A 23,833-nucleotide genomic window follows, 5' to 3' on the forward strand; every position below is an offset into this window, starting at 1 on the left:
CCACAGACAGATGCGAATTTCTTTTGTCATGCGGAAAAATACGGAAACAATTACGGAAACAATTATGTAAGTAGTTACATAATTACTTACATAATTTACCCCAGTATGTAACATTTAGTGTATTGTCCCCCATTCCATTCAACATTTTCTTAGCAGAAACTTATGTATTTTTCTACGCCACTTGACAGACCCTGCCAGCAGCCTGACCTGTTTGCCATGTGCGGCAAGATGTCAGGTGGTTTGTGGGCACCTAACGAGTGGTGTGCATCATCCTGCTGCTCCTTTGAGCCACCATCTTGCGGAAAATGGCAGTTCATCCTTTTGCGTAAAGGTCCATATTGTGAAAACGGTGGCTGTAAATAGGCCCATTTACAAAAAATTACAGGCACAAATGTTCTATTTACACCACTTACTACTGTAATTTTATGTAAATGGGCCTATTTACAGCTGCCAATAGGGCCCTTTACATAAAAGGACAAGCCGCCATTTTCTGCAAAATGGTGGCTTGGCGGAGAAGTGGGGACCGCTGCTCTTGCCCTACTTGGCACGTGCCGAGTTGGGTAAGTGCAGGGGTCTGCAGACTGGTGTCCAGAGGGCCAAACTGGGAGAAACTGCTGAGCCTTGAGCTCCAACCGGATGTCCGTGACTTCCCTAGGGAAGCTGCTTTTTACCAGGTAAGACAATTTGTCCATCTAGCATACTACTTTGACTGGCAGCAACTCTTCAGGGTCTCAGGCAGAGGTCTTTTACTTCACCTGCTATCCGATCCTTTTTCAACCAAAGATGCCACAGATTTTACCTAGAAACTTCTACATGCAAGGAATATGCTCTCCCACTGAGCTATGATCCTTCCTCAAAGGAGGGGAAAGGCTGTTTGGACAATTTACAAGATGTAACTGAGAACACTACAGGAGCAAACATACCATCCCCAGATCCTTTCCACCTTTGTCTCCCTTCTTGTGCAAATGTTTTCTTCTCTTTTCGCCTCTGTCGGAGGGCAGTTTTAGGATCAGTAATCCAGGCCTGATAAACAAACTAGAGGGAATAAACCAATTTATTCGAGTTCTTGAGTAAGTAAATGTTAAAGCAAATTACAGAAAGATTTTAGATTTGAATAAATATGTTTACATCTGGAAGATTAAGCAAACATTATCAGTTCCAAACTTTATCTCAAATAAAGTTTGTGATTTTTTAGTGATGTTGTTGTTTGCTCAACAAACCAAAACATTTGAATAGAGTTGTGGAGTCTTATGAGTTTCATAAGAATCCACAAGGCTATGATCTGAACTCTGGGAATGAAAACACTGTTTACGCATTAACCGTTTCCTGAAAGTAGCTTCAACTGATAATCAGTATTCCAAATACAATATGATGTTTATGTTTAATCTAATGTTTGTAAGATGTTCAACCATCTCTAAAAGCTTTGGCTGACTATATTTTTTTAACACAGAAATACAACAGAAGTTCATAATGCCATAACCACATATTATGCATTTCTTTCTCCAGCACACGTTATGAATAAAAAGAAAAAAAATGTAAGTATTGTGTGATAGCAGTTTGAGACAAAATATGTTTGCTTTTGTCTGCATGATTTTCATTATACAATGAAAAATCATCTTCAGCTAGCATTGCATCACCCATGAAAGACATTAGCTACAGCCAAGGAACAAACAAACATATACATGCAAAGGGAAGAGGATGAGAAAAACAGAATAGTTAGCACTCCCAACACAAGCATGTACAAACTGTCTCAGGGAAGCTGGAACAGGCCATGTAATTGGAGATAAAACTGTAAATGCTGCTTTAATGTGATTTATTTATTGCAGTTCTGATGTACAGAAATCACTTGGTGCACTATGAAGACATGTGTCTTAAAAATGTTGAGGGGCATAAAAATAAACCACCTGCTTTTGATCTGTGAACATGGAAAATTACTAATGACGAGGGAAGCAGGGAGTGGCTACCTCTTCCCTGTTTTTCTGTAGGTCACTAACTTGGTTTATGGTAATAATGTAGAATGCAGTGCTACATTGAGAAGTCTTAATAGCTTGGATCCAGTGGCATCTTTCCCAAGCAGAAAGGCACTTCTGCTCATGGAAGTAGGGCTCCCAATTTCCAATAACTCCCTCCTCCGCTTGCAGTCCCCATGCTATATCCCACACCATTCCTGAGGATCCCTTAACCCTCAAAATAAGCTTTTGGAGGCTGGGGGATGTTGCAGTGAGGAGAAATGGGCAGGAAAACCCAATTCCAGGACAGGAGCACTGTCCGTGGTGCTTAGGATCCATGCTCACAAATAAAGCTGGAGATCTTTAATATTTTACTGAACATTCCTCTAAGGAAACTGATATGGAAAAATATAACTTTGAATAGCAATATTTACTCAAGCTAGTGTAGCTCAACTGCTGTTATCAAGTCAGCATTTGTTAACAAGTTTCTGAGCATTTGTTATTCTGAGATTTTGTTATTGTGGATAGTTTTACGGAAGAATCATTTCAACTAGAAATGAAACTATTGAAAAAAATCTGCTAGTCTGTCACTGGTTAGGTTTAAAAGTTTAGGTATATTGACTTCTTCCAGGAGCAATACCTACATGCTTTGCATTTCAGCACTAACATGTAAACAGCTCATAGGATGTGAACTGTTATACTCAATCTAAAATGTTTTAGTACTTCTTCCACATTAGTGGCATATTGCATACATTATTGCAAGTACTGCTAAAAGATGCCTCAAGACAGGCTGATGGATTATTGATACCTTAATGATGATGCACGGGAAAATGAAGCCTGAAGAGAAAGTATGCTTAGCTACAATATTTAAAGGTTTTACCAGCTTTCTGAGAAAGATTACCATGCAGGGTGAAATCCTCCTTATTGAAGCAATTTAAATAGGGTCAGGATTTTATCCACTATCTAAAAACGCGTGCAACCTGATGGAACCCTCTTAACACAGCTTAGGCAGAAATACCAGTATTATACCAAGATATGTTTCTGCATTTTCTCTCTCAGATCACAGTTAAAATGAGTTAATTCTTCTTATGATTCTGTTTATTAAATGCTATGCAAACCAAATCCTTGACTGTCATAAGCCCTCACAAAGTTCATATTAAGAGGGAAAATGCAGAAAAGGGATACCCTAGGCCAGAACAGTATGGGATAAGATCACATTCTACACATTATGGAACATCAAATACCTTTGCAGCTCTGATTAAATACTGAAGAATAGTTTTGGGCAGTTTAATAACAGACTTTGGCAAGGCTAAAATGGCTGAAGCAAATTTCGCAATAGCTCTCTACAAAGAAGGACAAAGCAAGAAAAATTAGTGAAAGAATAACTGCTACTGTTATAAGAAATATATTGCATGACATATTAATTTCAAACAGGCTAAAATGTGAACTGTGAATATTCTGTTTAGGAGTGCAGTTCAGTTAGTGACAGAATGCTTGGATAAAGGTTATTTAATTATACATGTAACATTCATAAATTAGTATGTTGATTAGAAGAATGCATTCTAAGTGAAAGTTAATCTTTAGTATATGACAGTTACTAGTAGTTGCAGATTCCCTCCCTGTCCCAATTGCAACTATGAATGGAAGCCGATTTATGCTCTCTCTCTCTCTGTCTCTGTCTCTCTCTGTCTCTCTCTCTCTCTCACACACACACACACACACACACACACTTACAATGATTTCTCAGCTTTGTTGATTAAAAAAAATTACCTAATGTCTTTCACCCACAAATATATGTGCTGCAAAACATTGAAGGTCATAAAAAGGCTAAAAATATAGACTTTACTACTGAAGATTTCAGGGTGGAAACTGAGGAGATTTTGCAGATTTTTAAAAATCCAAAATATAGGTTATTTTCAACTCATGAACTGACACCTATGGCAGAACAAGAAATATTGGCTAGACTCAGAAGTTCATAAGGAAACCTGTTTTTGAACATAGATTTCATTTGCTTTTAGCATTGAACATGTATACCACTCCATGTTGATATAAATAAATGAATGTGTTTGAATGAAAAAAGTGAATGGGAACTGCTGGAAGTGTGGTGCTTTAGAAAATAATGTTTCTGCTAATTTATGTGCATGCCCTGTAAAGAATGAAGTTGCAATCTTGAATTACAACCCCATGCATGTAAACAATACATTGGGTTGGTTCCAGACTTAGTCATAGTTAGAGCAGACCTACTGTAATAAATGGGACATAAGTTAACAATGATGGACATGTCCCATTGATTTCAATCAGTGTACTCTAACTATGACTAAGTCTGGATCCAACCCATTATCAGATATTGCAGAGGAACCTACTGTATAAATGCAGGGAGCTCCATCTGTCATTGGGTGTAGATCAAAACAGAAATCTTCAGTCTTAAACCTATCTTCTTACCATTAACCTTACTGATAGACAGCTGCATCATTATGAAAGATTCTGTGTGGATCCCACATGTGATTATGCATGGATCATCCATTGTGACCCAAATTTCCATGTCTGTAGGCTTATGGGGAACTATGGGAACACAAGGATGCTGTAGTCTGAATGGGGGATATGCATGTATTAATTAGGTTGCTTGATGCTATATAATAATGGCTTAACTTTCTTCAACCTATGACATAAATAAGTTTTAATTATACTGTCTTCCCTCCCTGATTTCTGCCCTGAAACCTATACAAAACCCAGTTTTTATTACTATTATCTTTGAAGAATTCAGCAGGGCTTTTTTTAAGAAACAGAAAACATCTAAGCAATATCAAGCAATGCCCATGGAAAGATGTTTTATTCACTTGTTTCCAATGCAACATCAGAAAAATAGAGTTCAGGATATGAAACTTTATTTTTTTAAAATGCTACATGTGCAAGTGAATTAAAATCCATCTCCAGTATTGTTCTTGCATTGCAGAAATGTGGCAACAATATAAGCAAGCAATAATTAAGTTCAAATTAGCACAGGTTCTCATACTTTTCAGTACAGATTCAGACAATTCAAGCCTTTTTAGTAGGAACAACATGTAAATAAAGACAGTACCTGGAATGCAGATCTTCGTGGAGGTTCTTCCTCTTCCCTTTTTTCCTCATCTTCCTCTTCTTCACTGTCCGTCTCAAACAAATAATAATCTCCACTTCTGACCACTAAGCAAAATAAAATATTTTTTATTTCTTGTAGGGGGAAAAAAAATCACTCATAAATTCTATCCTGAGCCACCACAAAGTCACCAAAAAAAATCCTATGATTGTGGGACTCAATGGCAGGTCAGGTGGAAGTGGAGAAAAAGCAAGAGATGAATAGAATCAGTGGCAGATAAACCATTTGGTTGTGATGTTTGCAGGCACAAAGAAGTAAGTGTCTATTACAGGAAATATCTAGGATTATCAGAACAAAATATCATTATCAGAACAAAATGAGCTGATAAGATGCAAATCGACTTGAAAAGGTATTAAAAACCCTGCAACATTCCTAATTTAATTTGTTTTAATGTTGCTTTCATTTTGTCAGTGATTGAGGAGTCTCCAACTCCACTGGGTATCCAGGGGGTAAACTAAACTTAAAATTGTGTTCTGGAAGTGGAGGGAAGGAAAATGTAATTCTGCTAGAAGTGCGCAGGCATCTGGTAGCATTTTACTTTTATTTTACTGTATTCTTCAAGCTTAAAACTGAGAAAATGGGAAGCAATTTCTTGCTTAAAATTACTTTATTTAAAAGTAGTTCATATGATCATGGCTAAAAATTAATTCTTGCCTCTGTATTTAAAAAAGTTCGGAGACCTCCGTATGTTCAAGATGTGATGTGAATGAACTGGACCTTATATCCTTGAACAGAAGCACATTTTTTAAAAAACGTCAAATAAGCTAATAGGCCTAATATGATCAAACAAGGAAAACAAAGGAAAAGTAAAATAATAAGCAAGAGTCAAAATTAAAGTCACAGCATTACATCTGTCTTAACGTAGTAATAATAATAATAATAAATTTACAGAGCCATAAATAGAATGACATTCAAGGCCCTCATTTGACCCTCATTATACAGCTTTCTAAACCATCAAAATAACTGAAATTCTTATTCAATTCCTCTATTTTATCTTAATCATATTCTGAAGCCATCTGCATATTAGCACCTTATCCTAAGCCAGGGATAAACTTATTCAATGACCTCTCACCTATGCTATTGAAACGATACATGATGAAAAGTAGTGTAACCTGCCACTATTTAAAAGGGAAGCTTGCTGCAGTTTTGTACTAGATATACCACATAAATCAATGCTTGTAAGTTGACAGCCACTCTTGCTCTGGTATAAGCGGTAATGCCAATAAAACTTAAGGACCCATGTTAAAATATTAATCCTGGGGATATTATTTGGGATGAAAATAAAAGCTTTTGAATTTCAAGCAGCAAAAGATCAGAGAAATGTGGATGTTGTGTTGTATTAATTCTTTCACTCTCAGGTTGCAAGCATGGCCATTCTCAGTCTCTGCTGAGAACATCTCTAGTACTGGGGCGGGGCAGGACTGTAGCTCAGTGGGTAGAGCACGTGCTTTGCATGCAGAAGGTTCCAGATTCAGTCTCTGACATCCCCAGGTGAGGCTGGAAAAACTCCTGCCTGAAACCCTGGAGAGCTGCTGCCAGTTCATGTTGGCAAGACTGGGCTATATGGACTCTCTATAAAGCAGCTTCCTATGTTCCTGTGTGATGCTTGTTTTTTACTTTTTAGATATAAGCAGCTGGATCCCTGGACACTTAAAAAATCTTCTTGCTGTACATGAAGCTCTGGGGAGTGCAAAGATCCAACAGAATAGACAGAATTTCATACTACTATTTTCTATTGAAGGAATTTTACCATATATCAATCAAGGAGTTTTCACTGTTAAAGAATTGGTAATATCAGACTGTCTCCTGAGGTGTAGGCTCTGCATGTGACAAGGTGTTAAGAGTGAGACTTGGGCTTGTGCAATCTGACCCGATACACGCACACAGACATTGTGAATGTGTAACGTGGGATGCCCGCACAATCTGTACACCATAAAATGTGACTGGATGGTTGCACGTGTGGCATATATGCATGCAGATGGACATGTGAACATGTGGGGTGATGCTTGCACAAGGTGAAGATTCATTCATTCTTCACCATATACACCACAGGTGGGGAACCTTTTTCAGCCCAAGGGCCAAATTCAATTTTAGAGAAGCTCTCAGGGGGCTGCATTCCAGTGGTGGATGGGAGGCAACTGGTTGGGGTCAAAGGGGAAAGGGGCAGGACCAAAATTTCTCTCTCTCTATCTCACACACACACACACACACACACACACAGCATATTTAAGTTAAAGCCCTTACTGTCAGTAACACAGCCTTGGGAGGGGTATTTCAACCTTTGAGAATGAGAAAAACCTGCACAAAAGCTGGGAAACCACGAAATGATTGGTGGTTGCAGGGGGGTGGGGAGGGGACAGGGCATGGCCATCTGGGAAAGCCAGAGGGCCAGACTGGAACCCCAGGAGGACCAAATTTATCCCATGGGCCTAAAGTTCCCCACCCCGATATATATCATACCTACACTGTGGAGCCTACACTCGGAGGACAGTATGAACCTGCTCAGTACATTCTAACACTAGAAAATATTTGAGCATATGAATAATCCCTTTGAGCTATACTGCTGTTCATAATCAGATCAAATTATGAAATGCTATTCTACCAAGCAGCCATTAACTCAACTCTAGCGGCCATCTTATGTTCTTTTATGTCTAGCAGTATTAAAATGGCTCACATATTCATCACTAAGAATGGCATTCAAACAAAGTTGATAATTAAAACATTACAGTCATCTTACATTATTCAAACTCTGTTATTATTTATTTATTTACTTTTGCAGGCAATCTTATTGGCAGGCTGAGGTTTGCTACAGAATAGTGGCTTAGAGGACGGAGTTACTACTCTATATTAGAAGGAAGATAATACAGACCAGTGCTTTTTCCTGGTGTTGTCAATGTACCAAGAACTGTATAAACCCTGTACAGCCATACTAGGCACTATGCAGGGTTTACATCCAATTATTCTGCAGGGTTTACACCCAATACTGTATTTCACATTATATATATATTTATATCTAAAAGGAGGGTATGATTAAACTGCAATAATGCACTCTTGCAGGCATACACTACTGTGGTGGTGAAGTATGATCAACTGAAAACTGTGGCCCATTTTTCAATTGGATCATACCCCTCTACCTACAGAACACCCTTGCTCCAGGAGAAAGTTCTTCACACATCAATTTTAGTTGTTTCATCAGAATGGAAAAAGAACAATGGGGTAAAACCACAGTATTATTGATGCTTGCAGTTGTTTTGGTGACTATCAGGCAGCGACAGCTGATGAAAGGATCTTTTTCATGACATACTTCCTCCAGCCCTGATAATTCCATGTCAACACAGAAATCAACAATATTTTATGTATGGTGCAGATAGTAGGCACTCTCTATTCAGATGTGACAGTATAGGACACTCTAAATATTTTAATACGATGTTTGAAAATAGCTGGAAATAAAGCACTTTGCCCATTCAAATATAAAAAACATACTGTCCTGAACTTATGAGCAATTATTTTAGAATGACATGCAGAGCTGGTGAGTAGTAATTATTTTCAGAGCTTGGCCATACATTGCTGTTCACAAGAATATGCATTATTGCAATAATATGTGCTGTGCATTGGTTTCCTAAAACATATAATGAGGGTGAAATGAATTAGAAATACTGAATTGAATTGAAACAATTTAACAAAAGTTGCATGGATGCAAGTCTGTCTCACACAGTGGACTATAGCAGAAAGCAGCAGAATGGTAGCATTCTCTCAGCTTTCGGCTGAGAAACTACAGTCCACTGCAAAAGATAACCTGGGATCCTGACAGCCTTTGTGTCATTCTCATCCCTTGAACGTCAACAATTCTGCAGGCACAAAACTAATGAGGATTAACAGAGACCATACCCAGGTCCATTCCGAACAGCTACAGTCTCAAAACACGTTACTTGCAGTGATTTCTTTTGAAAACAAAAACAATTTGTCCTCAGTATCCATTTGAAAAAAGGATAGGTCTCTATAAATTTTCATCATGCCCTTATAGATAGGCACAGTTTACTTGTGACTTGACAGAAACGGATATTCAAAATGCTGGGTTCAACTGTTGATAACCCTGCTACAGACACATGGCAGCATAAATGTGGATGTACAGAAAATAGGTGTGCAACTGGAATAGCAAATGTTATATTTTATTTTATACATATACATATATATAGTGAACCGCTGAGAGATTTCAGGATATTAAGCGGTATAAAAGTAGTATATATAAATACATAAATACATAAATTCATAAATAAATAAGAGCAAAGTATTTAAAAATGGGCCCAAAGGCTGAAAACCATGTATGTTTCAGACATTTTAACTCCGCACTTCAGTTAGTGTAACCAATTCCACTAAAATATGTAATAGCAATTAAATTATTTATCTTGTATGCCATGGCCTTATCTCCTTTATACTCTTATGCAACACTAATAATTTAGGCAAGTGTAAATTAGGATAGGACCAAACCATTAATTGTGAAAGTATTTACAAGTATTTTAAGTCAGAGAAGTTTTAAAGCATAAAATCATATGGTCCCTAGACAGCCTCCCAGAAGCCATAGGATTTGGGGGCAGGGGGGATGACTTTGAGCCTGTAGATAGAGCAAAAACAACAACAACCTGGAGTCCTCTTTTCAGCTTCTCCCAGCCACCGCAGAGACCTGAATGAGGTCTGAAACTGGGCGTTCTTGGGGCATACCAGTCAGTGGGGAGGGAGAGGCTGAGGATTTGAGGAGTATTTTTTCAGCTGTTTAAGTATACTGCCCATGCACTTAGGAGCAAAATCTGAATAGCTCTTCCATGAAATGAAACTAGGACAGTTACCCATATTGTAAATTGGTAAGTATAAGGACATATTAATGATTCATGTTGACAAAGTAGCCACACTCAGATCTCTTTTGGAGGGATATCCTGTGTACTGTTTTTCTTTCACATGGTAAATATTTGGTTCAGCCTACTAATACTGGGAATTGCCATAAAGGTATCTTGCTGACAAATGGCCAAAATGACGAACTCTTTCACGGTACCCCTTGAAATCACTGAATTTGCATCCATATAACTATCAAGTCACAACTATAAAACCATGCATAAAAACAAACAGGTCTTGGGGATGCCTCCATTCTGGTCAAGGATATAAGGGTTAAAGGTGTATTTTAAAGATGATTGAGAAACCTACTGGACGCATGATCAACCCAAGGCCGCCACCACTGCTTTTTTTTGCCCTTGGCTTTCTCTTTGTCTGCTTCTCCTAAAATGAAATATGTCCAAAAATTAATTTTACAAAGTGAAAAACATGTTACTACTTATATTTTCTTGTTCTAATAGCTCCAAACTGTGCAAGGATAGATCCAATTCTAATATACTCCAAGAAGAACCCCCCCCACACACAAAATACATTTGTTTATTGTTATTTGTTGATTAGTCTATTAGTTGAAAATGATCAATTTGATGTATAATTCAAACAGAATTTAACTTCAAAGATATATATATATATATATATATATATATATATATGGGAATACTAACTTTTTACATGGGCTCATGCAGAAACATGGCTGCCCTTTTATCTTTTCAGAATAAGACATATTTTGATGTGCATTACAACCCCTATCCCCATACTGATATAATAAACTTGAATGGACAAAACAAAACAGAAAGTTTTAGTGACATAGTGTGCAATATCATTTGTTACAGTGTGAAAAATGGGCAAAAAGAAAAGGCATATATCGACAAATGGTATAACGTATTATTGGGGGGAAATTATTTCACCAGTGATGGTGAAATAAAATTTTGAAAAATGCTTGATATAAATTATAAATATAAATCTGCAACAAAATAAAACCTATCACACATAAACTGAAATTAAGAATGATTGGAAACAGCGATCCAAACGTATTTTATCTGAGATCCTTAAATATAACGTTAATTCATTTTTTGCATCAAGTAAATGTTACAGGTTAAAAACATCTCTGCTGTTCTGAATTGCCTTTAAATACAAGCAACCTTTCAACAATCCTGTTAACTCAGCATAACATGCAAAACTAATTCAATCCCAAATGTGAACTGTTGGCCTCAAAGTTAATCTTTTTCAAAGGTTCCTGCAATACAAAATCTGGATGTTTATTTTATTATATATCAAGCTATAAAGCTGTAGCCTGTCACATGCAATATCCTGCCATTCTAGACTGTACTTGGCACCCTGATCTAAAGTGCTGGATCGTTCTCCATTTACTTTAGCAAAGGGGTCAACCATCTCTCTGCAAAGGGCTAAATATTCAGACTGTTCTTCTACTGCAGTGAAAGGGAAGGGTAGGAGAGCTCTGTCTGTGCACTGAGACCACAATCCTATGCACACATTTGGGAGTAAATCCCATAGAACACAGAGGGGTTTATTTCTGAGTAAATAAGCATAGGATCAGGCTGTGAAGACCTGATAGCACATGGTTGGATGGGGTGTATAGTACTTCCCTACATGTTTTCATGTTAATATTACCAAGGTCCAAGCAATAAATACCAACGCTGGATATATTGAAGGAATAGTACCATCATCATCATCATCCTCAGCAGCCTTTTGAATTTCTTGCCCATCTGAAGCTTCTTGGTTCATGCTCATCACCCTTTCTTTACCCTTTTTATATTTTTGTTGCCTGGCTTTGATACGATCCATTCTGTCAAAGGAGATGTTACACTGTCAGAATCACACCATCATCTTTGTGGATCCGAAATGCACATGAGTTTAAAGTCATTAATGTATTATCAAAGGACTATAAAGAGAAGGTACATACTGTGTACACACTGGGATTGTGTATGCCAGACTTTTTTGTCTAAATAATGCCATCCCATCAGGGATGCAACATTCCTCTTTGACAAACCATAGTTTAGCAAGCTGGGAATGAGTGTTGGTCCCAGACAGTTCCCCACCCACCCCCTCCTTCCTTTGTCAACCCACCAATCCTTTTTGATTCCTCAAAGTGGACAACTGAGAGTTAACATCAGTGCACTAACCAGGACCTTAAACCATTTTCTAAACAATGGTTTAAGCAAGCTGGGAATATTACATCTGAACTGGACCACTATGCGCAGACATCTATTGTGTTTAGCCTTACTTTTGGTAAGGCTAAAAAAGTGCTGTTGCACTCCAAGCTGCAAGAGGTCAAATACCTAAGCCCTTACAAAAGTAATCATTAATCCCTCATAGAAGAGAAATGTTCAGGGAAAGGAAGAAAGAAAGGCATACTGTCTCTTTAGTTGATCCATTGATTTTTTCTCTTCCTCAATTCTTGCTTTTACAGCCTTTACAATCGTGGCCTGGAAAAGTTCAGCACCCCTGTAAAATAAAAGAGACCCCTCAGAAAACTTGTATTTTGCTGTTTTTTTAATTATTTATGTATTTAAAAAAATATTTATAGCTTGTCTTTCTGCCTGACACTAAGGGAGAATCAATAAACAACAACACATAAGAAGATTATGTAATATGTAGTGGTGAACTGGTGGGCCAATAATGAAAATGTCTACTCTCCAGGCATTAAATCAAGGGTGGGGAATTAGTTTTGGATGTGGGCCTGGATGACCACTCACCCTGCCTCTGTGGGCCAAATGATGCCAGGCTGTGTGGCCACACTATTCTGAGCAGGTATAAGAATTTTGCCCATACAGTATATATACCATTGGATCCAGGCTTGATTAACTTATGTTCCATTGATTTCACTGAGGGAGCTTCCAGATGGGAGGGCTCCTAATGCTACCATTCAAAAATTATTGTGCAGCTATTCTATTTCTCCCCCCTTAATGAATCTTTTGTGGAAAGAAAAAAGGAAGAAGCAATGGGAAAACAGACACCATCATCCCCCACAAAAATCCGTGACTGAGGCAGGGTAACAGCACAATAAGAGCCTCATCTGGAAGTATAAGTCTGTATCCAACCCATAGTTTCCTTCATAATCCTTTGCCGAAGCAGGGATAATTTTTGGGAACACATTAAAACCGTAATAGAATCTATTTCAAAAGGCTAATAACCTTCCTGATCAATATACGGGTTTTCTAAGTCTGTGATTAATGCTTCAGTTGATTAATCACACTAATTGTATACATCTTATCTCATTTTAGAGTTTTCATACTAACTGGCCATACAACATGTCACAGAATGCAACTGCAGTTGTTATACTGCATGGATCTATATAACTGCTTAAATAAAACACCCCAGTTTACCTGGATGCCAAAATCTGTGAAGCTTTAATATCCGCAACCACATGGAGGAAGTAGTAACTCATAAAAACTCTTCTTTGCAGCAACAAGAAGGCAAAGCAAATACTGTCCCAGATGATTCCTGCTTCCCCGCTAGGTAATTTGCATTCTGCATCTTTGTCCAAAGCTGACAAAAGTAAACAAAATCACACCCACCCCAGGATAAGTATTTTTGTATTTATAAACTGTAACACTTTGTCTGCAATGGCAAAAGTGGGCAAACAAATTAGAATCCATCTCTGTCCGATGTGAACTTCAAAGAGGGCTGCAGAAAGAAGATAATTCTCTTCTTTGTGTGCCTCTATGTTCCTCTATGTTGTAGTTTGGAAACAGGAAAAGATAGAGACAGAGTCCGGGTTCAGACAATCAGTGGGGGAAACAACGCAGCGTCGATTGTTTCCCCCACCCCTGTGCATGCCAGTTATGTGACCGGGATTACCCTAATTACCCAAGCTGTGGGTTGTTGTGTCATCCGAACTCAGAGCCGGGCGCAGGCATAACACATTTTCATCCACCCTACAACCCATGGCTTGCAGTATCAGTTATAGGGTGGGTGAAAACTCACTGTGCCTGTGCCGTGTGCCAGGTTCGGATGACACAGCGACCCGTGATGCAGAGCAGATAACGTCATGCAACCGGCGCATGCAGGGGTGGGGAAGGCAACTGATGCTGGGTTGTTTTCCACACTGATCGTCTGAAGAACCACTCCATAGAATTGGGAAATGCCACAGGGAGACTGAAGATGAGACAACAGGAGGGTTTCTCTTTCTCTTGATCATGTTTACATTTCTCTCAGTGCCCTGGCTAAATGTGCCAGTGGGGCACAAATTGGACTGAACTGATCAGGATTTTTTGATGAAAAACATGCACAAACAAAAAACCATTAAGACAAGATAGAATAGATGTCAATAGAATGACATCTATGCTAGTTAATTCCAAAGTGCCACAGGAATAATGAGGAATAAAGATTACAGGTATAAACAAACTGGGGATCATAAGAAATTGACCCTAGCAGACATAATCTCTGCATTTGGGCACTGTGTGAAGCCTTCTGCTTCATGTGCACTACTACAAAACAGGATTCCTGATGCTGTGAACATTGACTTATTGTGAATGGACAGGGTGACTATTGTGAAATACATGATAGCTGAGCTATCTTTTCAGACAGAAGACATTTTCCACCAAATGTTTACCATTATTAACAATGGGCAGTATCCAGTGTGACACTACTGCTAATGTAAATTACACTGTGCTAGCATAAATGAATTCTAGGGCAACTCCAATAGTACTTGCTGCTACAGGGTTTTCCAGGAAAACCTGTCATGCCAGCAAGAGCTATGGGCGTTGCACTAGAATTCAAACAGCAAACTGTAGAGCTTTCTACATGAGGCATTCCTTGTGAGCTCATGATTCCTTACTCACGATTGTTTACAGGTTCTTTAAAGAATGTCATGATCCTCAGTTTCACTTGTTTTTTCAGAACACTTTCCTGGTTTTGTTTAGAACCGGGAAAACGGGATATTATTTCTCAAAGTGCTGTTTCTACTGGTGTATTTGCACTATTCCACTATAACACAGTGACACCTAGAGGTCACGTAGCAGAAAAGCGCTTTGTGTAGAGCTTGAATCTCAATTCTGCAATGAAACTGAAAGTAGATACAGGATTAACAGCCTCGTGTAAAAAACCTCATAATTTATGTTAGCTGTAGTGTCGCACTGGATACTCCCCAATATATTTTTTAAAGATATTCAATTCTATCCATTCAAGTTTATTTAAGAAGTTGAATTGTGTCCAAACTTAATTAAGGTGTTAAGAGATTTATTTCTCAACATCAAAGCAGCAAAGAAAAAGCAAATGGCTGTAGTTTTTCAAACGATGGATATTTAAAGGCCTTCCGTGGAAATTTGCAAAGGAATTTACAAGTCTATACTTACGGATTTTATAACCCTTAACCGTACAGGCCAGGCTAAATGCCTGAATCACCCAACAACTGTTCTGAATTAACGAATTGATGTAGCCACATGCTCCTATCTGAAATAAAAGAGAAAATAAGGGCACAATGACATTTTCCCCAAGTGTTGGTTCCTCTTGAGAAATGTTGCACAATGCAATAATTTCTGCTATAACTATTTTAATAGAGCTACCTGCTGTAGCAGTCTTCTGCTGCTTTTTCTATGATATAAACATAAGCTGAAACAACGGGCTTTTTTATTTAATCCAAACCCACTCCAATGTACATGCTGCAAGCTTTCCCACCCCACCCGCTTTTTGAACCAGGCAGTGCTGATATGAAGTCAGTGGATAGCTCCTTTAGAGTTCTGACTGGTTTTGACTGAAACCTGGAGCGGATTCACCGCCCCACTCACATTGAAGCCACCAGCCACCACTGTATGAAGTACAATGCACACCAGATCTCCACTGTCTGCATGGTAAATATCTAGGTACAACCAGTGACCTGTGATCAAATGCTGCAGTGAATCAAAGTCCAGCCAGTCTGGAACAGGGAGTGCTACTTGGGACTGGGGTGGTGGTGGGGAGGGCAGGTTGAGCTTCAAAAGCAGGGAAAGAAGAAGGAGCCCCTTTTGTTTCTTTTCCACCTTCCTGCAACCTTCCCCCACTGTGCTATACACAGCTACAGGCCTTGAGGCCAGGAGCTGGCTGCCAAATCTGAAACTCAGCGCTCCAGGTTTCTGGAAAATGGGAAAGAAAAATGGTAGTGTGGGGAAGACCCTCCAGAATACCATGATCCTGAAAACAAAAATGTGTAAAAATATCAGGTATCAAATAAGTTTCTATAATCCTTCTATGATTTTTTTTTTCCTGTAATCCCTAACGGCTGGGGACACAGCACCTCCAATCTAGACGTAAATATTTAAGACTCGAGAACGAGACACTTACTGACAATATATTTTTCATTGTAATCACAAAGACATTATAAGCTATCAGCCAGTCCCAATAGCGAAGAATGCTTCTGATAGGTTTAAGCAACAGATCTCCTCCAAAGAGCAGGAAGTAGAAACAGGCTACTAAGTAGCCCATACAAAATATACTGATCCGAGTGGTTCCCGTTATAAAGATGATGGTGAGAACAAACCAGAAGAGGTAACTGAATGTTATCACTTTACCCATATCTAGATAAGATCTGGAACAAAAGAAAATAGGAGTGAAATATGTCAAACCACCATTAGTTCAATTTTTTGAACACAGATTTTTTTGTGTGTGTACTAAGTTTTCATGACAAATATTTAGTATATTATTCATGTTGACAAAATGACTTGGATGAAAAGATTAGATTAAAAAATTAGTCAACATACTATGTTGGCAAATCTAGAATTATTGGTTTGGATCCTAACTTCCCACGAGCAAACCCCCACTCATGGAATACTCCTGCTGGAGGAGGTGGGATGGGAGGCGATTTTCACAGGTTCTCCCTTCCCCCTGTGGCCCCCCCCCCAATCTGCACAGGAGGACTGGGATCCTTCCAGAACAGCACAGGAGATGGTGTGGGATGCTGCAGAGGGGAGGTGGTGGAATTGGCAATTCTACCCACCCGCCTTTTGCCAATGGGAGCCTCCTCCATTTTATCATATAAGGAAGCCTCCCTTATATGAATAGAAGGAGGCCTTCTGTTTGTGGAAGGAAAACCTAGGATCCAAGTCATTGTCTTCTGCACCTTTCAATGGATAACTCAACTCTTTTGCTTGTATAGCCTATTAAGTAACATTAGCCAAAAATGGCAAGTCCATCTGTGAATCAGTGATAATCAATGTGTTGTCCCACTGATTTCAGTTGGGAGCTAAGCAGTAAGTCAACAAACATATGCATTATATTGCTTTCCCAGCAGCATAGTATATTTTCTTGAGAAACTGATGCCTCAGAGATCCTTCTGTAGGAACTCTACCTTTTGGCATTTCCTCCAAGATGATCATGTATACTATAGACTATATGCTTTTATTTATCAATTAAGAAAGTCAAAATGCAGACAACACTGGTTTGCATTCTCAAAAAAGATCTATATTTAAAAGTGACTGTTTGTTCCAGCTATGCAGAGCTTGGTTCATCTTAATATATTTATTTCTCCTTCAAGATGTCATGAAACACTGTGTGGTCTGCTCCCATAATTTATAGCTCCATTGCTACAAATCACTAATTAATATATGGAGCAAATTCTTCACAGATATTCTGTAAATAAAGCTTTTGCTGTATTAAATAACTGTAATATTGTCTGGGACAATATAAACTGAGTTTTTATCTTAGGTTACAGCCTTCTCTGATCTGGTGCCCTCCAAATGTCTTTAACCACAGCTCCCATCATCCCCAGCCAGCATGGCCAATGGCCATGCTGGCTGGGGATAATAGGAGTTATAGTCCAGCACATCTGGAAGACACCAGGTTGGAAAAGGATAACTTTGGCAATAATGATGTGAAATGATGTTATCTCCTATAGGTGAAAGGCTGGCCATTGGTCCTGGGACTGAGGAGCTCACCCAAAGTCTGGGACAGTAGGAGAAAAGTTCCTGCTTCACAGTCTGATAGGGAACCCGCACTGGAGAGACGAAGTTATTAAGTTAGGCTATTTGCCCACTGCAAATCCCTTAACTGAAATGAGTTTAATAAAGTTGTTGCTCTTTTAACCCAACAAATGTGTGTCTTATCTCTTCACTTTGGGGATATGGGTGCAAGCCATGTGTCTGAGCCCTCCACTACTGGTGTGCAATTTTGTTCCCCACTGAATTCAGAGGCCTCAAAGAGCATGATGCTGATGCTGTGAAGAGGTCATGAGGACTGGGAATAAATGAAGCAGATCTTTAGAAAGGTGTGTGACCTTTACACCTATCCAAGATCCAGCCCTTACCGGCAATGGATGAAGTCAGGGACAGGATTATGTTGGCTAAATGATGCTGCATCAAGGTTCATGCAGATCTCCACATTGTCTCCAGCCATGATACGTACAGCAGCCTTGTTCTCATCTTCAAATGTTTGCCTTTGTAGGGATGCACATAGCAGCAACATGAAATCATCTGGCAGGAGGGAGATGTTTAAATGAAAACATAAGTCAGTGTCTTTGCTTAGATGTATGTAAGACTACATTTTGTTGGTGGTACAACTCATTTATTCATTCATTCATTCATTCACTCACTCACTCACTTTTATAATATGAGACAACTTTCTTCAAATGTCATCAAGGTGATGCATATGAAAGCATAACATTAATATAAAATCTAAAACTAAGAAAACAAATATAAGGAATGCGAACAACTTATTTAATAGCAGTGCAACAGCAGCACACAGAGGCAGACAGAGCTAGCAAAAGCATTAAAGAAATATGTGCCATCTAAACTAATAATAAATAATAAATCATATAAATAATAAAAGTATATAACAATAAAAATAACAAAACTGTAACAACAACAACAACAACAACAACTATATAGGGTGGGTGTTGTCTGTTCAGTCTTGACTACTGAATTCAGGGTCCACACACGTGTGGGTAATTCAACTGATGATGATGATGATTGCAAGCTTCCTGGCAGGGTTCCCAACACAGGCTATGCAGGGTTTCTCCTAGTCGAAGGGAGTTTGGGGGAGGCTGGAAGCTGAGGTGTATTTAATGCGACTGTGCCTGAATACTAGAAGCAGGCAAACACTCCAGCTGAACTGGCTTGGAAAAAAGCAGGTGCATTTCTCAAAGAACAGCAAATAAACTGGCTCATTTCCTGAGCCAATATAAGGGATACGGGAAATTAAAAACACTTCATGAGTTCTCTAGCTGGGGTGGAGACTTGGCACCCAGGCAGGTAGGTATTTGCATGTCTCAGGAGTTCCCTGGAGGCAACTCCTGTTAACTTAATCAGTAGAGGACACACCTCAGTAATTAGGTGCTAGCTTCACAACTACTATCTCTCCTTCCTGTCATGCTTCAGGCACCTCGCACTTTTTGCTTTTCTCAGCCCCCACCTCCCGCCTCAAAACAGAAACTTCAAACAAGGTGCCACAGTGATGCTAATAAAAATATAAAACACACAAAAAAAGCATGCATACATAAACCCCATTAGGGCTAAGCTTCTCTGTAACAGTATATATAGTGGTATTGAGATTTTTTGAGTAGTGTTTTACTAAGGTGCGGAAGCATGTGTGTACATCAGTAAAAAAAACAAATTGTAGGAATCTTGATGCAGCTGTATGCACAATAGGAACAAGTCTGCTTTTTTGCAGTGTTTTCTCAATGCATAGTTTTGCACCAGTAATGTAGAAAGGAAAAAAAAAAAGGTGCTAGAAGGCGCAGGAAACTGTGCACACTCCAATCCCAGAATTACTTTTAGAAATGTATTTATTTATTTACAAGTACAGGGTATCTCCTCCATGGTCTGCCCAGGCTAACCCTACATTTTCTTTTTTGCTTATCTTCATGCAGACTCACCAAGTTTAACAATAAGATACTGATGCACCTCTACAAATGCCAATGTGTTTTAAAACATTACTTTAAAATGTGTTGCAAAGAAGGAGACAAGGGAATAAGCATCCATAATACTTATTATGGATGCATTAAAATACTTACAGACAAGAAAGACTGCATTTGGTGAAACAATAAAATCTGGGAAGTATAACCATTTGATGATATTAGAGTTGAAGTTGGCATTAGGACTTCTCCATGGATAATCTATGAAGGGAAAAGCAAGAACAATTACAGCTAGTCATTCACATCTCTTTTCTGTTGGTTTTTCAGCGGTTACTATAAAAGCAAAAGGCAATCTTACCTTTACAAGGAGCAGGTGGAATGCCAATACAAATAAAGTACTGGAATGTCATGATGCATGACAGAAAACAGCAGTACTTCGGCCAGATCTCTGCAATGGCTTTTCTTCTCCGTCGATACAACACAACAATTAAGGCAAAGGCATGAATCATGGCATAGAAATCCATTCGTTGACCAATTACATTTATGGACAAGAGGAAACAGCTCTGTGATAACAAGACAAATATACAGAATTTACATCCCCCTAGATGGCCCACGATAGAGATATTATTCCGCTTCATTCTTGAAAACTCTATGAGTTTGATTGTAACACTTTGTTTACCAGTATGTAACATTTCTCAGGTTCTCTCTCAACAAATATGCCATGCTTTATTTATCTTTCTATCAGCAATGACTTATTCAACATGTAAAAGTTCTTCTTTTTGCAAAGTGAAGAGATAATAAAGCCACTGCTAAAAGATCTGAGTAATATCTTGGTATATCATGGCAACAACGTTTGCAAATGTAATGAAAAATTCAGGAGGAAAAAACAGAGGATGGTAGCTATCCTAAGTATTGCATGAGAACAGGGCTCTTAATGTAGGATTAATACAGCTCATTGTACACACAAGGAGCTTATCCTATAATCAACTATGGCAGGAACTATGGCATGATAGAGATTCTTCCTTGGATTTTAGCCGTCTTTAGAAGATCCGAGAGAGAGACACCAGCTAAAAAGATGGGCTTCCTACCAAAACCAAACTGAAGCTCTTTGAGTTACAAATTAAATGCAAGCATTGGAGGAGGGGGAAATCTAAAACAATTTAAAGTAAATAAATAAATAAAACCAATAGGGTAGAAATTACAGCGCTGCTGTGCTCTTGTGACAATACTGCACTCTATGACCAACCCCCCCCCCAGCTCGCTGCCATACATTTAGAGCAGTAACTTAGGGCACAGTCCTAGGCATATTTAGACAGAAAAAAGTCCTACAACTCCCAGCATCCCTGAGCCAATATAGCGGGCTGAGGAATGCTGGGAGTTGTAGGACTTTTTTTGCTGCCTGAATGGCAGCAGATACTAACTGTGAGCCAGTGTTATGCTCATATCAAACTGGTTATGTCACCTGGTTCCCAGTCAACTGGCTTCTGGTATGTTTCTGGGCTCAATGAAAAGTGCTGGTTTGACCTTGAAAGCCCTTCTTGGCTTGGGACCAGTGTACCTGAAGGATCACCTACTGTATCTCCACATATGCCTACCCATACGTAAAGGTCTTTATCAGAGCCTCTTCCCCATGTTTGTTTGTTTATTTATTATATTTCTAAACAGCCCAATAGCCAAAGCTCTCTGGGCAGTTTACAATCCAACAATTAAAACAATGATTTACGACATAACATATAAAAATGTAATAGTTTAAAATTACAGTATAAAATAAAAATAAAAACCAAAATAAACCCTAGCAGCAGCACAAAGATTTAAAGTACAGTAACAGATTTAAAACCACAGAAACTGAAAGACTAAAATGACTGGGAAAATAAGGTCTTCACCTGGCACCAAAAACAGCACAACGCAGGCTCCAGGCAAGCCTCTCTGGGAAGCTCATTCCATAACCGGAGTGCCACAGCAGAAAAGGCCCCCTTTTTAGTAGCCACCCACCTCACGTCATTTGGCAGGGGCTCCCAGAGAAGGATCGCTGAAGACAATTTTAGGGTCTGGGCAAGTATATATGGGAGGAGACGATCCTTTAAGTGACCTGGCCCCAAACCAGTTAGGGCTTTGAATATTAATACAAGCACTTTGAATTGGGCCCAGAAATGGACTGGCAGCCAGTCCAGATGGAAAGGTATTGGCATAATATGATCACATTGGCCAGTCCCTGTTAAAAAATTCGCTGCCCCTTTTTTGGACCAGCTGAAGTTTCAAAGTCATTTTCAAAGGCAGCCCCATGTATAATGCATTTCAGTAATCCAAATGAGAGGTTATCAGAACATGGATAACTTTAGCTAGGCTACCTCTGTCCAGACAAGAACATAGATGGTATATCAACCTAAGCTGGTAAATGGTGCTCCATGCCACAGAGTCCACCTTGCCTCTAGTGACAATGCTGGATCCAAGAGCACCCCCAAACTATGAACCTGATCCTTCAGGGAGAGTGCAACCCCCTCCAGAAGAAATTGAACATCCCCTGACATCTGAGTGCCTTCTCAGGTTTGGTGCTCAGATTGCAGAATGGTCTCCCCAGAAGGTTTTGGTTTGGTGCTAGATTGCGGAATGATCTCCCCAAAAAGTTTTGTCCAGCACCTAATCTGATGTCATTTGGACAAAGATCTTTTTATTCTGTCAAGACTTGAAGTTAAATTTGATCCATTTCACCTTGGCTGAGTTTGTTCTTTTTATGCTTTTCCTACTGATTGATTTGTATGTTTTAAATTTGTTTTATTGTATTTTTAAATTCTATAAGCTGCCCTGGGAATTTTACTGAAGGGCAGGGCATAAATCCAAATCTAAATGCATAATAGATATGCTCAAGATGGAGTCACTGTAAAAATTACTATTTAAACAATGCTCACACTGAATTTACCTCCAAACCAAATTTGTAGAAGAAATAGTTTATGAAGTATTTAAGACAGCTAATTACTCCATCATCCAAATGTAATCTGGTAATATCATGAAAAATTGTTCTGGTCTCAGGTGCAGTGAGATTGTTTCGACATCTGTAGTATTCCTGGTGCCGGTAAATAGTAACTTCAAAGGCCAAGATTGCCAGCATCAACAGGTTATTCTGCAAGAGAAGGAAGGAAGCCATAAGAGCTGCAGACAATCAATTCATATTCTATTGAAAACAAGCACCCTGCAACTTGCAACATACCCCCTAAAAATATTTACATAAAATCTTCTGTATCATATGATAAAAAATAGCTAAGGAATTTTCTTACCCTATCTGTGACCACATTGGTCATGTTCAGATGTAATAGGAAGGAACCCAGATTTTTTTTTTAATTCTGGGCTACCACGAATGAGCCAACATGCTAGCACATGTGGTTCCATCATTCTCTCTTGCCTGCCCCTGTCAGCAGGTATGGCTACACAAGCCAGGGACTCTCTCCCCTGGGAAGCCAGAGTTGTAACCCAGGGTTTGTTCTTGGGTTACAACTCTGGCTTGTCAGGGGAGAGACAAGCCAAAATTCCTGGTTCAGATGTAATGCTAACCAAGCCAAAGTCCCTGCTTATGTAACTGCTACCGCTGTCAGGGGAACCAAACAGAAGCAGGCTTGTGAGCATTAGGAACTCTAGCTGTTTTCACCATTATTCTCACTTCAGGTCAGTCTGTAGACAAAACCGAAGTTAGTGAAGCTATATGGAACCAGTCTCCCAGCTGTTTTTTATATAACATAGACTACAAAGATTCATGCATATCTATAGGCCTATTCAGGTGTTATTGAAACTGGTAAAAATCATCCAGTGAGCAGGAACAGGACCGTGCCAAGTAGCCCCTCCTTCTGACATTGCATCACCATATAGCTCCACCCAAAGGCATCCATGAGTACAGCACAAACACCTGCAGGGGGGAGGCCTACACATGTATGAGTGTAGGCTTCCATGCAATTTGAAATCCCGTACAATTGGCTGTACACATGGACGCCTTTGGGAGGAGCTGCATGCTGACATGACATTGGGAGGTGAGGCTCTTGGTGCAGACTCCTACAGCAAATTTTACCCAAACAATGCCTAAATAAGACCATAAGA

At 39.1% G+C, this 23,833-nt stretch overlaps 1 protein-coding gene across 1 annotated transcript in view; it reads right to left on the bottom strand.

The window, feature by feature from the left end:
- PIEZO2 (piezo type mechanosensitive ion channel component 2) overlaps window positions 1–23,833 on the bottom strand; it is a 373,451-nt gene that overhangs the window by 50,019 nt on the left and 299,599 nt on the right. Inside the window, exons 22-34 of the mRNA XM_084849861.1 lie at window positions 22,668–22,868; window positions 20,109–20,313; window positions 19,910–20,011; window positions 18,206–18,371; window positions 16,249–16,492; window positions 15,285–15,381; window positions 13,314–13,476; window positions 12,343–12,432; window positions 11,649–11,773; window positions 10,282–10,353; window positions 5,029–5,132; window positions 3,194–3,292; window positions 924–1,035 (exon numbers count right to left, since the gene is read on the bottom strand). Of these exons, the coding sequence (XP_084705987.1) occupies window positions 924–1,035; window positions 3,194–3,292; window positions 5,029–5,132; window positions 10,282–10,353; window positions 11,649–11,773; window positions 12,343–12,432; window positions 13,314–13,476; window positions 15,285–15,381; window positions 16,249–16,492; window positions 18,206–18,371; window positions 19,910–20,011; window positions 20,109–20,313; window positions 22,668–22,868 (1,780 nt within the window). The remainder of the gene's footprint in view (window positions 1–923; window positions 1,036–3,193; window positions 3,293–5,028; window positions 5,133–10,281; window positions 10,354–11,648; window positions 11,774–12,342; window positions 12,433–13,313; window positions 13,477–15,284; window positions 15,382–16,248; window positions 16,493–18,205; window positions 18,372–19,909; window positions 20,012–20,108; window positions 20,314–22,667; window positions 22,869–23,833) is intronic.

Source organism: Heloderma suspectum, chromosome 4, assembly GCF_057233095.1.
Source record: "Heloderma suspectum isolate Gila_16-S chromosome 4, 16-S_ref, whole genome shotgun sequence".
NCBI classification, from domain to species: domain Eukaryota; kingdom Metazoa; phylum Chordata; class Lepidosauria; order Squamata; family Helodermatidae; genus Heloderma; species Heloderma suspectum.